Source organism: Primulina eburnea, chromosome 3 (genome assembly GCF_022965805.1).
Source record: "Primulina eburnea isolate SZY01 chromosome 3, ASM2296580v1, whole genome shotgun sequence".
NCBI classification, from domain to species: domain Eukaryota; kingdom Viridiplantae; phylum Streptophyta; class Magnoliopsida; order Lamiales; family Gesneriaceae; genus Primulina; species Primulina eburnea.
This window is the reverse complement of record NC_133103.1, coordinates 2,470,030-2,485,836: the sequence shown is the minus strand read 5'-3', so window position 1 is coordinate 2,485,836 and position 15,807 is coordinate 2,470,030. Positions and strand designations below refer to the sequence as shown.

Genomic DNA, 15,807 nt, shown 5'->3' with positions numbered 1-15,807 from the left:
GACCGTTCTGTCGGGGGCCCAAACTGATAGGTCCAGTATAGATTACAATATACGAATTTATTAAAATTATACTTACACTTTATCACATCGTCTTATTTATTTCCGTCTCTTTTTTTTTTTTTTTTTTTGTACATGGTACTGAAATTAATATTTTTTGTACTGAAGAGAAACATAATTAGTAATTAATTAATTAATTAGGTAAAAGGGGAGAGAATAACACGAGGCAGGATTCGGTTTGATTCTGGATCCGAGGTCGGGGTCAATAGGATCCACGGGTGTGAAGCCTGTGAGGGAGAGTAGGGTTTCTATTACTCTTTCTGGGTTTTAATTCATTCCTGCGTCCATTGTATAACCACACACACACACACACAGCAGCAGTTTAATAGATCTCGGGCATTCAATTCCTGTGACGTTTCAGATTTTTGGGAAGTAAGTGGTCTGAGTTTGAGTCCTTTGGGGGTTTGAAATGGTTGGGTTTGGAATGCAGCCGTACGGAATACAGTCGATGCTGAACGAGGGGCACCGGCATCTGTCGGGTCTGGACGAGGCGGTGTTGAAGAATATTGACGCCTGCAAGCAGCTATCCACCATCACTCGCACTTCCCTCGGCCCCAATGGTCTCTTTTTTAACCCTTCCTTTTTCATCGAAGATTTATCTTTTATGTTTTTGTCAAGTAGTGGTCTTTTTTCGACTGGTTAAACGATGATTGGGTTCGATCAAATTTTCGCTGGGTTTCATGAGCATAGTACGCTGTTCTATGAAGAAATGGAGTAGAGAAGCGCAGTACGAAAAAGAAATATTGGTTCTTTAATTATGGTGTGTTTATTAAACCACGAGTTTGTCTGTGTTTTGCTGTGCTCCCGAGACGCCTTTCATCGTCGTTTTATGGTAGTACAGTGCCATTTACATTAGCTTCATCTTCATATAGGGTCCATCGATATTACTTACGCATTAGCTGCTCCCTGCCGAGCATCCAAGTATTTTCCAAATCATTGAAAGGAGTTTCGTAGATATTCTTATTCATCTTAATTGAAGCTTCTTTCTTCAACTACCTCACGTGAACTCCTTAATACTTTCTGACGTATTCTAATCTTAAATTTTCAGTTTGAAACTTAGCGATTTTATTTTCAGGAAGCATCTAACCATGGCACTCATGATTTCTTTTCATGTTCAGGTATGAATAAGATGGTCATCAATCACTTGGATAAGCTCTTTGTCACCAATGATGCTGCAACAATAGTAAATGAGCTTGAGGTTCAGCATCCTGCCGCTAAAATTTTGGTTTTTGCTGGAAAAGCACAGCAAGAAGAAATTGGGGATGGAGCTAATTTGACTATTTCATTTGCTGGGGAACTTCTGCAGAACGCAGAGGAACTCATTAGGATGGGGCTGCACCCTAGTGAGGTTATAATTGGATACACAAAGGCTATCAATAAGGTTTGAGGTTTTAGATGTTTTTTTTTCTATATTGAAAATGAAATGTAGTTAGAGCCTACTTCATTTAAGGTAATTTAGCATCCTATTATTGCAGACAATCGAGATATTGGAGGAATTGGTTGAAAGTGGTTCGGAGAATATGAATGTGAGAGAAAAAGACGAAGTTATTTCACGAATGCGATCTGCAGTTGCCAGCAAACAATTTGGACTGGAGGATAAATTGTGTTCTCTAATTGCTGATGTAAAACAACTTTGTACTTTTGATATACGGTCTAATATCTACCTTGAAAAAAATGCTAATTGGTAGGCATTTTTTTCTAGGCTTGTATTCAGGTTTGCCCCAAGAACCCATCCAATTTCAATGTGGATAACGTCCGAGTTGCTAAGCTCTTGGGTGGAGGTCTACATGATTCCACTATAGTTCGAGGTATTGTATTGAAGAATGACGCTGTGGGGACTATTAAGAGAATTGAGAAGGCCAAGGTGATTGTTATGATACATATATACTTTACTTTATTGGATAGTTGTGTGTATTCCTGCTGCTTCTTGCTTCAAACAAAGCAAAAGGCTTGTTTTATTTTTATCCAGAATATTTGTTTCTATTTTTAACTATGTGGCGGTAGTAATGCTCGTCCTCACACTAAGATTCCTTCCTAAAAAATAAAGGAAAAAAGTTGGAACAAAATTTCTTTTATGATGTTTTGGAGGTTGTGAGGGAGCTGTAAATCATTTGGGTTTGGGCAGAATTTAAGCTTGTTGGTATGACAATTCTTATTTTTCTTACTCTTCTCAGTTACAAAACTGCCTCAACTTGTATCATATTGTTTTTGTCCTTCGATTACAGTTATATTTTCGGATCTCGATTAAGTATGCTTGCTACGATTGATGCTTCCACATTATGAATCTAATCCATTATTATTATCGTTCGCTGTCACAGGTTGCTGTTTTTGTTGGGGGTGTTGATACATCAGCTACGGAAACAAAAGGAACTGTCCTTATACATAGTGCTGAGCAGGTATGTATACGTGAGATTTTAACTCTGTTTTCAGACCTTTATGCACTGATGTGGTAATATTTGTTCCTTATATGGTTATTGAACAATCTTAAGTGGTCATGTTTCATCGTTTAATCTCCTTCTCTGTCATAGCAGGTCCTCCACTGGTTTCTATGTAAGTGGCCTAGTTACTGCATTATTTCGCTTTACCTGGAGCCTTCTAGATGCCGGGCTCTTTACCAAGTTGATGTTTTAGTTTCTTATCACGTGATGGATCTTAAAATACATCTTTAGCGCCTTGTTGTTTATGTATATTGTCGTAAGTTTGTTTCCACTATTAGAACCTAAATGCTTCCATTTCAATAACATCAAATTTTCCGAGTGAGCTGAAGAAAGTGAGTATTTGTCCCGTTCCTCAAAATGGTTGAGCATTCATGTCGATGAAGAGAATACCTAATTTGAGTAATTATATTATTGGATAAGTACCTTTATGGAAATAGAGCTCGATCGACCGAGTTCCCAAAAAGACCAGCAGAAATCATTGATGAAAGGTTTTAATATGAAAATTGTTTCTGAAACAAAATTCAACTTACTGTTGAAGGGAGCTTTGGTGGTCTCTATATTTTCTTTATTTTTAGAAATCTTGGACATAATTACTTCTGCCTTTCGGTCTCCTCTAATAAGGAATGCAATAATTTTTTTAGGCTTCTGTAATCTGTAATTAATGATGAGCATTGTTAAAGTTTTGTTTTTATGCAAAGACTAAAGTTTATTTGTTTATTTATTTTTATTTTTGATGACTGAACTTCTTCCAGCTTGAGAATTATTCAAAGACCGAAGAATCGAAAGTTGAGGAACTCATCAAAGCAGTTGCAGATGCTGGTGCCAAGGTCATTGTTAGTGGAGCAGCTGTTGGGGAAATGGCTTTGCACTTCTGTGAGCGCTATAAGTACAAGCTTTTCCTCCATGTGTATTACTCCATGAAATTTCCTTTAAATCTTGATAATTTTGTTTTCTTGTTCAGTGATGTGGAATTTTTTAGTAAATTTCAGTATTAACATGTGATTTTGGGAGATGATAATTAGTTGAACTTCATTTTCCGCTCAGTTCTTTGTCCCCTCTGCATCATCTTTCATTGAAGACACATGCTATAAGAATCTTCATTATTCAATTTATTGTTATTCTATGCCCAAGTCTGTAGTCATCATTGCGGTGCCCACATTTTTCTTTAACCCTCTCCGCTGTTACTGAAATTTCTGGTATATAATTGGAAGATCTGGAACTTTGTTTTGTAGACTCATGGTGTTAAAAATCAGCTCCAAATTTGAGCTTCGTCGTTTTTGTCGCACCACTGGCGCTGTTGGACTTGTAAGCATGGCATATTTGTTTGGCTTATTGTGCTTGATATGTCAGCACTTCCCTTCTGTGACATTTTTTTATTTATTGTGAAAACAGTTAAAGCTGAGTCAGCCTAATTCAGATGACCTTGGATATGTTGATTCCATTTCAGTGGAGGAAATAGGTGGAGCCAGAGTATGACAATCCACCATCACTTAGTTTTGATTATCTTAATCACTCTAAATTTTGCTCTATGCTTTGGTGATACTTGATCTTCTCAATTTTTATTAATAGGTCACCGTTGTAAAAAATGAACAAGGTGGAAACTCAGTGTCCTCTGTTGTTCTGCGAGGTAGCACTGATAGCATCCTGGATGACCTTGAAAGGGCTGTTGATGATGGTGTGAATACATACAAGGTAGTTTTCCGTTAAACCGAGTAAAGTGTCTACTTGTTAGTCGATCTCATGAAATGTTGAACATGTGAATTACTTAATTATTTATTATTATTATTATTGTTTTTTTTTTTTGGTGACCAAGAATATGCCATTAACAAGGATCTTATGGTGGTCAATACTTTCCGACAGGCTATGTGCAGGGATAGTAGGATAATTCCTGGAGCTGCAGCTACTGAAATTGAATTGGCCAAAAGGCTCAAGGAATTTTCTTTCAAAGAAACTGGGTATTTTGTGTTGTTTTTAATTTTTATATACATCTTCTATAGCATTAGTTGTAGGAAGTTCTCCCTTTTCCGTATAATTTTATCCTTTTCCCTTGAGTGAAACTTCTTGCATGACACTAATGATGTTTAAATTTATCAGACTATAAAAATTTGTTAATAGATTACATTGGAGTCATTATCAGTACACTTATTACACGGCAGTTTTTGTGACCTGAATCTGTTTTTGACAAAATATGAATACGTTCTCATTTAAAATCTCTTCGAGGTCACCCGTGGTTCTAAATTGCTAATAGTGCATGTTTTGATTTCTTTAAATTGAACTGTTATGAAATATTTCCATGTTATTGTAACTGGACAAACTGTGTTTAATTTATTCAATCATGATTACTAAATTATACTGTTTCTTCCCAGGTTGGATCAGTATGCAGTTTCCAAATTTGCTGAAAGTTTTGAAATGGTACCTAAAACTTTGGCGGACAATGCTGGGCTCAATGCAATGGAGATCATATCATCAATGTATGCCGAACATGCATCTGGTAACACAAAAGTGGGCATTGATCTGGAAGAAGGTCTCTGCAAGGACATGTCTTCAAAGAATGTATGGGATCTCTACATCACCAAGTAAGTTATTCTTCCAGGTGCCGACTGTCGAGATAGTATAATTTGGCTAATTTTTTGTTAATTTAAATATGTTTTATTTGATGAAAAATGTTTAACTGGTTTTTTGCTAGTTGCTACATACCATTGGCCACCCCTTGGCTTCTTTAAACCCGTCAGTCCCCTTGTCCCTAAGCTTTGAACTCTACCACATCTCCGGGCTGATTATGTTTTCGGAGGAAAAATGGTACAGTTTATAATGCAGTAAAAATGTTTTAAAAATCTTGACCTAGCTTTGGGCCTTTACCATCGTTGATAATTTATTCATCGAAATGTTTATTATAAATAAGCTGCCTAAATTTTGTTAATCATCTCTCCCTTTATATTTATCTTAAAAATGATGCTAGGGGCAAAGGGCTAATATCGAGGATCTCTACTTTCTCTGTTTACTAAGAGACAGATCACCTCATGAAAATACACTTTAGGGGTTCAAATATAAACTTCAAAAAACAATCCAAAACTTGATTAAATTAAAATTCTACCTAAAAAAACCTGAAGCTCAGTTAAAAATAAAAAATTTTAATCTTAAATTATTATCATACAAAATTTGTGAATAAAAAAGTAATATTCAATGAGGAAGTTCTTATTTTTAGTAGAAAAGTGGTATTGATATACAAATTTTATTGTGAATTTTATCTTTCTAAAATTAATTTGAATAAAAATTATTTAGAGTACTTTTAACAAACAGTTTTTTCTTTGATGTTTTTATGCACCAGTTTTTTGAATAAAAACTGTTTTCATGCACCAGTTTTTTCTTTGATGTTTTTATGCACCAGAGTGTGTGCATTGTTACTTGTTGTGAAGTAGTAATTGCAGAGTGTGAAAAAACCAACCACTCTGCAGAATCCCGTAATCTGCCTGTTTGAATGTATCTTATTGTAAACTGTCTTCATTTGGTGCTTGCTAAGCCAGTTGTGTGCCAAACTTTTCCTCTTGCAATCGTTGGCTTGATACCTTTTTGCTGCTGGATCTCATAAAATATTCTAGTCGATGTTCTAATTGTTAGCTATCTTGCCTATATGTTGAGAGTTTGACATATAAGTATTCTTCTTTTTGTACAGATTATTCGCTCTAAAGCATGCTGCTGATGCTGCCTGCACTGTCTTGCGAGTAGATCAGGTAACCTACTTCTGTTACTGGTCATACCTTTTTCCAATCTAGGCCGTTGATATTCTTCACGGCTTTATGAACTTTATCAATAACAGTAGGTCGTATGATTAAGCTAGTCATTGGCTTTTTGAGCTTTATCAATAACAGTAGGTCATATGATTAAGCTAGTCATTGGCATTTTCATTATCCTGTTGGGGTGCCAAATGTACAATACGTAATCACGTCAATAAACTTTTTAGAGGTGAATAAATCAATCCTCGAAAACTGTACTTGCCATGGTTCATAACAATGACAAATGGCACTAACTGATTCAAATAGTTAGCATAAACTTCTTTGTTTCCTTATTGTGTAGACTGTTTTATTCCCTTAGGATTCAATTTTTGTTTTATTCTTCCCCAGATCATAATGGCCAAGCCAGCCGGTGGTCCAAAGAGGCCAGAGCAGGCTGCAGGAATGGATGAGGATTGAGGTCTCGGGGACACAAATCGACTGTAGGCACAGTTCACTTTGATAAAAATCGGTTTACTGGATTAGTTAGCAAAGAGAAGTTTGTCGCTCTTTTGTCCGAATTTGATATGGATTGATAATGTTGTTAAGGAGTGTTGGTTTAACATCCAAGAAGTAGTTTTTGGTGACCCCGGTTTTCTAATTCGGACGTTCGCCTGCCATTTTAATGTCGTTGAAAATTATTAAAAGTTAATCACGTTTGTACTAGGCTAGCAACTTTGTGCGGAATATGCACCGATTTCTGTGTGCCTTAATTATTACGTAAGCGTTTTATGATGTTAATCGAAAGGTTGGTTGATAAGGTCATAAGGATAAAAATTCAAGCATAATGAGTATTGTTACAAATTCAAATGTAACATTTATGTTTATCATTCCTGAATTACTACAATTATATTTACTAATTATCATTTTTAACAAAACAAGAAGTTAAAATTTTATGACCATCAACCTTGATATAAGGTTTATATATATATTTTTGATGGACACCTCTATTTAAACCCAGATATTTTATTCGGCATGTATCTATGAAGTATCTCCATGATAGAGATATGCATGCATAGGTCATGCACCACTTAAACGAATACACTAGAATGCTCAGTGTGCACCTAGAAAACAAGTTCAAATAAAAATGAATTTATGATTGCCATTGTTAAATGTATTCTCGAGAACGTGTTGAAATCAAATATTCCAACCAAAGTACACGTAAAAATAAGCAAGTCACAGAACAAGAATCTAGGTGGGAACAAGAATGTTGCCCTCTGCCAGATCACCAATTGCCAACAAACGAAAAACTACTGCAAATATAACAAGTAAAATGCCACAAACAATTTTGCGAGCAGAGAATTGGAAGCCTTGACGCACACCGGCATTTTGAATTTGAGTTTCATTTCTAGGAATCATATTCACAGACACTTGTGTATCTGTGTCAGGATACACATCTTCAGTTGAGGAAACTGATTCTAAACTGCAAATTAACTGCTCACCACTGTAGGACAAATTTTCCTCACCATTGATCATGGGATTTATGCCAAGAGAAAGGCCATTAAGCTTTGATGCTGCCACTTGATCAAATGTTATTGGAGTCAAATTTCTGATCCTTCCAGTATGATTCTTAGAGAAGCCCGAGTTCAAGTTATCTGGATCCTGGAGTGAACGAATGAGCTTTCTTGGGGTACTGAAAATCTTCACATCATTGAGGTTGATAGTAGAGTTTGATCCCTGAAGCACAACAAAGACAGATGTATTATGAGGTTATTTAGTCGGAACTGAAAGTACACAAGTACCAAAAGAACTTACCTGAGGACTGGACGATGTGCTTCTTGCAGCTGCACGTCCAGTAGTCCCTTGTTGAAAATGGGCAAAATTTTCCGTATGACCACTGCAGTTGTCGGAAAATTCATCATTATCAGGTTTCAGGATGTCTACCTCCCGAGTTATACTGGAGAATATACCATCGTTAAGAGATATATCTAGTACTCCATTCTCACATCTTCGCCAAAGTTTACGGTTTACACTTCTGCGATCATCACTCATGCGTCGAGGGTCCTGTTTCATCGAGATTGGCGATCCAGTAAAATAATCATATCCCACAAAAGAATTAATGGTTTGTGACTCCGGTGACACAGTGCGAGGTGATTGGACTCTAGAGCCACACACACTCCTCTTGGTGTTTTGTCTTCCATCAAAATTTGAACCGGTGATTGAACGTGTGACCCTCCCAATTTTCGAGCCCTTTTCAGCACAAATCCTCTTTGCTATTTGTACCGCTTCAAAAGCAGCCCCAGTAACAAAAGGCATCCGATCAGATTGGCACTTTTCGAGCTCTTCGATTACAAACTCCAATTCAAATGATATACTTTTTGGATCCAAACATCTCATCAAAGAACTTATCATATGTATGGCTGACAATTGTTTTTGTGAATTTTCCTCAGCAAAACCAATGTCAAGAATTCGTACTCCAGACTGCAGAAAAAGACTTGAATACGCTTCAACTATCAGGCTATTGTGTTTAGCCAAAGTCGTAACCAAAGCCATATGGGAATTGGTCTGTGAATGCTTCTCCAAAGCCCCGGCAACTCTCTGGCACACCTCATTAATCATCTCGTTTGAAGCAAATCGCCAATTATCAAACTCAATAAGCATCTGTAGACAAAGGGCAGCTCCAGAAGACAGATTCTCTAGGCTACCCAATAGGCAATCTGAAAGAGGCTTACATAAAGAGTGAATAATGTCTCTCTTCTTATCCTCTGCAGTTGTTGGGTCAATTGCATATCTTGCGATAGCTGGAACCACCTTGGAGCAAGCCTGATGAAGGGCAAAAGATCCTGCACTTGAGGACAAGGTCTTGACAATGGTGCTCATAATGTTATCTATCTGAGGGATGATTTTTGGCCCATGGACTCGAGCAAGAACCTCGTATAACGAAATTGTGTATTCACCAGGCGATACACCAGTTTGTTTGCTCTCAGAAACCTTAGCAAGAAACATGGGTATTGCTTTGGAATCCAAGTCTTTTACATATGATTTCAGCGCTTTCATAGCTAATTTTCTACTTTCGGCATCCTTCTCAAGATTCTCCAACTCCCTCAGTATTGGACTTAAACTTCTATTCATTTTAACCAAACTCTGGAAGTTTTAATGGAAAACTTGAAAAGCCAGACAACCAAGGGGAATCAGCTTCTGATATTTTCCCTAAAATTTTGCAACTTCTCACCACCTTGACAAATGAAAACCACCCTCGTTCTGCATGTCCAGATCGCCGCATTCAAAAGTAGCAGAAATACAATATCAGAGAGAGATAAAGCAAGAATATAAATATCAGATTACAGTGCTCCATAACGAAGAAGAAGTGGCTTATTTTCGGTCACACAATTAAGAGGGATCTATAAGAAATTTTCAAGAAATTTCTATCCTTTCCGAGTAAATCAGAAAAGCGTAGGCATCATCGAGTCAAGAGAACAATGGTTACCCTTATTTTTTTAACTTTCAAATCCGAACAATAAGTTTCACATATTTTTCTTCAGCTCAAGAAATGAAATCTCAAATGCTAAAACTCAGATTGAACCACCAAATGCTCAAGAAACGAAAACAGACATCAAAGATATAAGGACAAGGAGTAAACAAAAAATCTCACTCTTGAATACAAATTGATTACCTTAGCACCGAGATGGAACCCAATGTTTTCTTCTCTTCCTGTTATAGCTTCAACAATCCAATGGTAGATTGAGGGGCCAAGAAACCAGTATTACTCTGTTACCGTTGCGAGTAGATATTTCCCAGATTAAATTTGGAAATTAATCGAATCAACCAATACCCATGGCTGAGTTTGGCTGCAGAATAAGATCAATAAATTGAAATTCTTGAAAGAAATGAACTTGAGCTGGTTGCCGATTGGATGGTTGTTTTCGACTATCCACACTTTAAGCAGCCCTTTGTCTTTTTAAAAAAATTGAAGGGTAGTCTCATTCAAATCTTTCTCCATATTCCCCCCTCTATCCTCCTCCCAATTTCTACCTTATTTTGTTACTTTCCAAAACATGAAATTGTGCTTTGACTGGATCATTTCGAGGGCTATTTTGTACTCTCACTATTCATACGAAGTATACTTAAATTGATCGCTTCTTTGGATGAAAACACTGTTTTTTTTATGACAATAAGTAACCTTTTTTCTTAAAAAATAATAATAATATTTGGATGCAGAAAGTATTATAAAATGATTAGAAAAAATATAATTTTAGTATATCCTCTGCTGTTTTTTTAATTCACTAAATAGATCAATACTAAAAATGTTTTAATAAATTATGGATTTTTTTTTTGTATTCGAACTGATTCAATGTTTGATCTCATTTTGTACGGAGTTTGAATAATGCATAACCTCATAACTTTCAAAGCAACGAAAACTTGTACAACGCAAGTTAAAAATGTTATGTTTGTTCAATGATCGAAGCTGTAAAAAGATCTTTATATGTATTCAAATACGCCGTTGGTTGTGTTTGAATTGCTCGAGGAATGAGAAAGAGAGATTTGAGTAAAAGACTTCAAATTATATATTTTTTGAATATATCCGAAATCAACTATAATTATTATTGAAATTGTATAACTTGATATAAAATGAATTTAAAATTTATTTCGATTTTATTCGTCTTAATAAAAAAATGGAAAGGAAGTTATTGCAGCACTTTTATGAAGTATTTGGCAGAATACGAATGATGTGGTGTGCAATGGCAAATTGCAAATCAGCAGCGTTGATTTTTCCGTCGGCTATGGAGCTTATTTCTCATGACTGGAACTCGGCAAATCATTCGGTTGTAAACCAATGCGCTTCTTTAGTGAAAATTGCTCAGGCAAAAATGGAAGAAGCCTCCCGCCCGAAGGATCTGTAAAATGCAATTTCTATTGGCTCAAAGGCAGGTATTGAGATTCTCATGGATATATCAGGGTACCATTCTCCAACCCTGGCATAAGCTTTAGGAGTTCGAGAATCACTACACTCGGGACTCCACTGTTTACCTGTAAGCGTGATAAATAGTTCAGTGTATGGAGAAACCCTAAAACCGGGGATTGGATCTGAAAAAACTTGTGACGTAACTAAATCAGGTAAAAACAGAGAAAATTTAGCTGATGCAAAAGTTTTGCAAATATAAGATACTGGCCAAACATAAATAGGATATGTAACTCACTTGAACCACGACCGAGCCTTGAAGTATCCTTTGTAAGCTGTGAAGTCGTGAGAGTTGATCGCCTTAATTCCGAACTGCGTGGCTCTTCAAGTTCATTTCTTAACGCCCATGTGCTAGTTTCAATCATTCCAATTGCATTCTCCACTGGAGAGAACTCGAGAGATTCTGATTTGGTTGCTAGAAGGAGGTTAACCAGGGCAGGAAAAGAGCCGTCAGTCTTGTATTACCGTGCGTAGTTTCCATTGGTCTTCCAACCCACCTCGCGTCCTTCCATTTTTTGTGAAAGGTGTATCATATAAAAAGCGATCAAAGACTTGCACGAACACTTCCAGTAGAGAGCGAGAATATTCTCTCTTCTGCTTCCCAAGTCCTCGTCCTCCATAACAGGATCAACCGCAGTTATTTGAAGGTAGCAAACTCGGGCAGCAGTTCATCAGATTTCACCTGTCTAGAGTCTGGGATGACATGCAATGTTGTACCATCCATTCTCGACTCGTATATATGACTAAGTTTCTCCATTATGTCACCCAACCCCACATCGCGAAGCTCTCTACATACATATTCCTTTCCGACAAGCTTCCGTCATAGAATCCCACCCTATAATCAAATTATTTATAATCTGACTGGCAAATGTGATTTGATACAGTCTATTCCCATTCATGGAGGGCTAGTAATGGAAATTCCAAAGTGTACGCCACAGCAGTAGATAGGGATATAATCGAAAGGAATAGTTGGCGAGCTCTTCGAAGCTCGATTCGATAAAAGCTCGTTTGAGCTCGTTTAATGAGGCTCGTTAACATAAACAAACCAAACTCAAGCTTTACAGTATTCGGCTCGTTGGTAAGTTCATGAGTAATCTTTTAGATGAAAATATAATAGTTTTGATATTTGATTTATTGATTTTACATATTATTTATGAAATATATAGAAAAATTTATTAATTTATTATAATAAATTTACAAATTTTAATAAGAATATTATATTTTTCTTTAAATATAAAATTTACATTTTAATTAATTTAATGAAAATTTAAATGTATAATTCATATTTATTAAACTTGTTTAGGTTCGATAAAGGTTTGAATAAGCTCGTGAGCCATGTATATATTAGTTAAATAAAGTTCGAGCTCGGCTCGATTATAAACAAACCAAGCTTAAACGTTCAAAAATTCGACTCGACTCGACTCGATTAAATCCCTAGCAGCATACCCCAAAAAGGGCTCAATTCGAATAGTTGCCCCAATTGCAATTGAGCTCATAGTTGGGGCAAATATTTTAGCGGTGGATCAATGAACCCGGACCGATCGTTTGGGCCTGCAATTGCTCGTGGAGATTTTTCTGAGAACCGGATCTATTGGATTGGCCCACTTATCGGGGGGAGCACTTGCGGGCCTGGTCTACGGCGATGTGTTTATTGAGTCACATGCCCAAGTCCCAGATTCTGATGATTATGCTCAGAATAGGAGACCGTTTTTTCTGTTTAATGCGTTGATGATCCGATAATTGTCATTAAGGAGCTTCTACTTTTCGCTTCTCAACTTCGAATAAAATGTGGATATGTACATGATTATTGTGGAATACATACTAGGCTTACATAAATTTTATTTCTAATTTATAAGAAAATTAAACAATATTATCTTTCACAAATCTCATATTCATTTGGAAAACGACTAAAACATTCGATTATATATTTTTTATTTCTAATCCATAAGCAAACGTACGCTTTGTCTATATTGTATTGTTAAATTTGAACACTTCATACTAACTAATTTTAATGGGAATATGATTAAAATTTGACAATAATTAGAAAACCTATGGTATGGTCCAGGGTATATGGGTCATTTTATTAAATTATGGCTCGTTGTTGGACCTGCATTTCCCCCACCCTGAGTTTCCTTCACGAAGGCACTCTACGCCTCTGTTCCCAGATCAACAAATCAGACTGCAAAAATGGCTGTGAGTCTCTCATCTTTCTATCTCTTTCTTTGCATTTTGGCGCATCAAGAAATCAAATTCACCGACAAAGCTTCACAATTTATGGGCGATTTAATTTTGATGCTATTAACTGTTTGATGGAAATGGGTTTTTCTTTTTTGAATTGATGAGCTGATTATTCAGTATTCTGGATCCAGTTAAGCAGAGCTGTGATGATGGAGGTTGAACCTCCTAGCATATTGAGGTATTTGATTGGATCAGCGATAATGATGCTTGGTGTGGTGTTGCCTCTGGGCTACATGATGTTTCGCAATAAACGGGCTCCTTCTTCCTCTTCTTACTCCAAACAGACGTAGGTGTGCCTTTCTCATATTTAGATCCGATTTTTTTTTTTTTGTGGGTTTTCTGAATTGTAGTTGATAGCAAAGTTTAATGATTCGTGTTGTAGGATTTTTTTGCTTCTTGACCGTGGGCGGTGTCTGTTTTTTGTATTAGTTCTTTAAGCAGTTGTGTAGAAATAGAGTATATACAAAATGAGTTGAACTTAAAAGTTGTCATGCTTTTGCAGGAACAAAGTTTTGATATAGCGGTGTTATGGATGCGAATATCAGAGCTCAATCCATGTGTTATTTTCCATACGAAAGAAGAAACAACATCACGGGATATCTGCGGATTGCACATTCTCATAGCCATCTACGTAATTTACAACATGGAGCTGTAGTTTTCAGGGTGATTGATTGGCTAGAGAATTGATGTTCTTCTTGTTATTGATAGTGAATTAAAGCCGATTTCCATTCGTCTGTAATGTTTGTGTTAATGGCATATGCTTTTCGTGTGAAAGAACAGATTTTGGTGCATCTTTTCATGCAAATTTTGACCTTTGAACTTTCTTTTGAATCAAAGCACACACTAGGAAATTCTTTCTTTAAATGTGAGAAGTGATGGATTGTTTATGGCTTGATTCATATGCTTGTGAGTTTTAGGTGCTGAAAGAAGTGGGTGAATGTTGCATGAAAGGGACTCTTCTCTCCGGTTATGAAATCTCTAGCCACGATGATTCATGAACTGAATACTAGAATCCTTTGATTTGAACTTTGAACAATCTTTGATTTTCTAGATTAAATTTAGACCAGTAAAGCCCTTTCTTTCTCATTTTAGTATATCAGCGAATTATTTTTTCTCGTGACAGCTAATGATCATAGTTGTCGACTGGAAGCATGCTCTGACACATTATTAAGAATCAAGAAAAGCTATGCTTGAAATTACAATTGTTGTGGAATTACATTATGACATTTGTCGAGTTGAAAAATTGGGCCAACACTGAGGAGTTGCCTGAGATTCTAGTCTGCATTCACTCGTTCAACTAACGAAAAGTTTTGAAGGGCTCTTGTATTTCAGATGAGTGTTGTATTCAGTTCCTAAAAGTTGGTCTTTCTTTCTGTTGTGAATTGGATTTACAAAGTATTGTATGATCTTGCTTGGCAAGCAACTTCTACATTTATTCTTTAATTTTCCATATTTGATTTTGCTTGGTTCATCAGCTGTTGGCTGTTCTATTCTTAAACAAAATTTGCTATTTAGTTTAGGTTGAATGCAATTGCTATTGGTGTTAGGGCTTCTTTTGGATGACCGAGTCCTAGTTTTGGGATTATAAAAGGAAACAGAAAAACAGTTTGCTTAGTTAAGCTTATGCTTCTCTAAGAATTCAAATTTTTGTTGCATTATAATAAGAATTCCAATTTTTGTTGGTAAAACCGAAGGCATTTTCGTTGTTATGTGGAAACAAAACTAAGTGGCACAAAATATTGTTGTGGATCAATATATCCTCTAGTCAGTCTATTGCTGTACAAGAAGTTGTAGATTCACATTCAAAACAGACATCATTTCCATTTTCTCACTTTCATGCCACATGAATTTTAGGATATTTATGTAGAATAAGAAAATGGATGATATTCGGACGAACAATTCCTGTCAGCGAATGTCAAATAGCGCTTTTGTTCATTAACCTCAGTAAATAATGTGACTCTCAGTCTTGGCAAAACCTTGTGGACTTGCCTTGTTAACGAACGCGGTAGTAGCATATCTAAATTGCTTTGGAATACCTGTCAGCCTGAGTGATAACAACAAACAATGTAATTACTGCGGAGCATACAGTTCTTTCTATAATTTCTGAAATCTGAAAGGAAAAACCATAATTATTTTTTTAAATCCCTAATTAGCACGGACAAACGCAACAAATCTGTCAACCACATCGATACATTTTTTAGAAAACAGTATTCAACCAATTAAACCTGTAATATTCCGAGGAATGATTCTTACCATGCAAAAACTAGGTATCACAGTCCTAAAATACGCAAGGGCCCTAACGTTCGTGGGGGTTCGAAATTACAAACTGAGAAATTTCGATTGAGCCCTAAATACAAAAAACATAATAGACGGGTACCTTCAATGAAATTTTAAGTGCGTAGAG

The 15,807-nt window shown here is 36.2% G+C and overlaps 3 protein-coding genes across 5 annotated transcripts; 2 read left to right on the top strand and 1 right to left on the bottom strand.

Moving 5' to 3' along the window:
- Positions 1-235: 235 nt before the first annotated feature.
- Positions 236-6,936, top strand: LOC140825287 (T-complex protein 1 subunit theta-like). The gene is made up of 13 exons (XM_073186968.1): positions 236-617; positions 1,176-1,438; positions 1,533-1,679; positions 1,760-1,921; positions 2,376-2,453; positions 3,248-3,381; positions 3,728-3,800; positions 3,888-3,965; positions 4,065-4,187; positions 4,356-4,450; positions 4,862-5,071; positions 6,169-6,226; positions 6,617-6,936. The coding sequence occupies exons 1-13, from the start codon at positions 467-469 to the stop codon at positions 6,683-6,685; spliced, it is 1,641 nt and encodes a 546-aa protein (XP_073043069.1). The 5' UTR covers positions 236-466; the 3' UTR covers positions 6,686-6,936.
- A 436-nt stretch (positions 6,937-7,372) lies between these two features.
- On the bottom strand, positions 7,373-10,222 carry LOC140825286 (protein SINE1-like). The gene is made up of 3 exons (XM_073186967.1): positions 9,879-10,222; positions 8,021-9,466; positions 7,373-7,942 (listed from the first exon to the last, which is right to left on the bottom strand). The coding sequence occupies exons 2-3, from the start codon at positions 9,335-9,337 to the stop codon at positions 7,457-7,459; spliced, it is 1,803 nt and encodes a 600-aa protein (XP_073043068.1). The 5' UTR covers positions 9,338-9,466; positions 9,879-10,222; the 3' UTR covers positions 7,373-7,456.
- A 3,017-nt stretch (positions 10,223-13,239) lies between these two features.
- On the top strand, positions 13,240-14,227 carry LOC140827994 (uncharacterized). 3 transcript variants are annotated; one of them, XM_073190963.1, is made up of 3 exons: positions 13,240-13,358; positions 13,535-13,689; positions 13,906-14,227. In XM_073190963.1, exons 1-3 carry the CDS (start codon positions 13,353-13,355, stop codon positions 13,922-13,924), a joined length of 180 nt encoding a protein of 59 aa, XP_073047064.1. In that variant the 5' UTR covers positions 13,240-13,352; the 3' UTR covers positions 13,925-14,227. The 3 variants fall into 3 exon arrangements, with proteins under 3 accessions (XP_073047064.1, XP_073047062.1, XP_073047063.1); XM_073190961.1 differs by having other exon boundaries at positions 13,244-13,358; positions 13,521-13,689; XM_073190962.1 differs by having other exon boundaries at positions 13,244-13,358; positions 13,521-13,693.
- Positions 14,228-15,807: the final 1,580 nt, after the last annotated feature.

Bases quoted from the DNA above. Each gene is read 5' to 3' on its own strand.
- LOC140825287 (XM_073186968.1), top strand. From the start codon at position 467: ATGGTTGGGTTTGGAATGCAGCCGTACGGAATACAGTCGATGCTGAAC. The intron at 1,439-1,532 runs GTTTGAGGTTTT...CTATTATTGCAG, and splicing joins ACACAAAGGCTATCAATAAG to ACAATCGAGATATTGGAGGA. The intron at 3,382-3,727 runs GTACAAGCTTTT...TTTGTTTTGTAG, and splicing joins CACTTCTGTGAGCGCTATAA to ACTCATGGTGTTAAAAATCA.
- LOC140825286 (XM_073186967.1), bottom strand. From the start codon at position 9,337: ATGAATAGAAGTTTAAGTCCAATACTGAGGGAGTTGGAGAATCTTGAG. The intron at 7,943-8,020 runs GTAAGTTCTTTT...GTTGTGCTTCAG, and splicing joins GCACATCGTCCAGTCCTCAG to GGATCAAACTCTACTATCAA.
- LOC140827994 (XM_073190961.1), top strand. From the start codon at position 13,256: ATGGCTCGTTGTTGGACCTGCATTTCCCCCACCCTGAGTTTCCTTCAC. The intron at 13,359-13,520 runs GTGAGTCTCTCA...CTGATTATTCAG, and splicing joins ATCAGACTGCAAAAATGGCT to TATTCTGGATCCAGTTAAGC.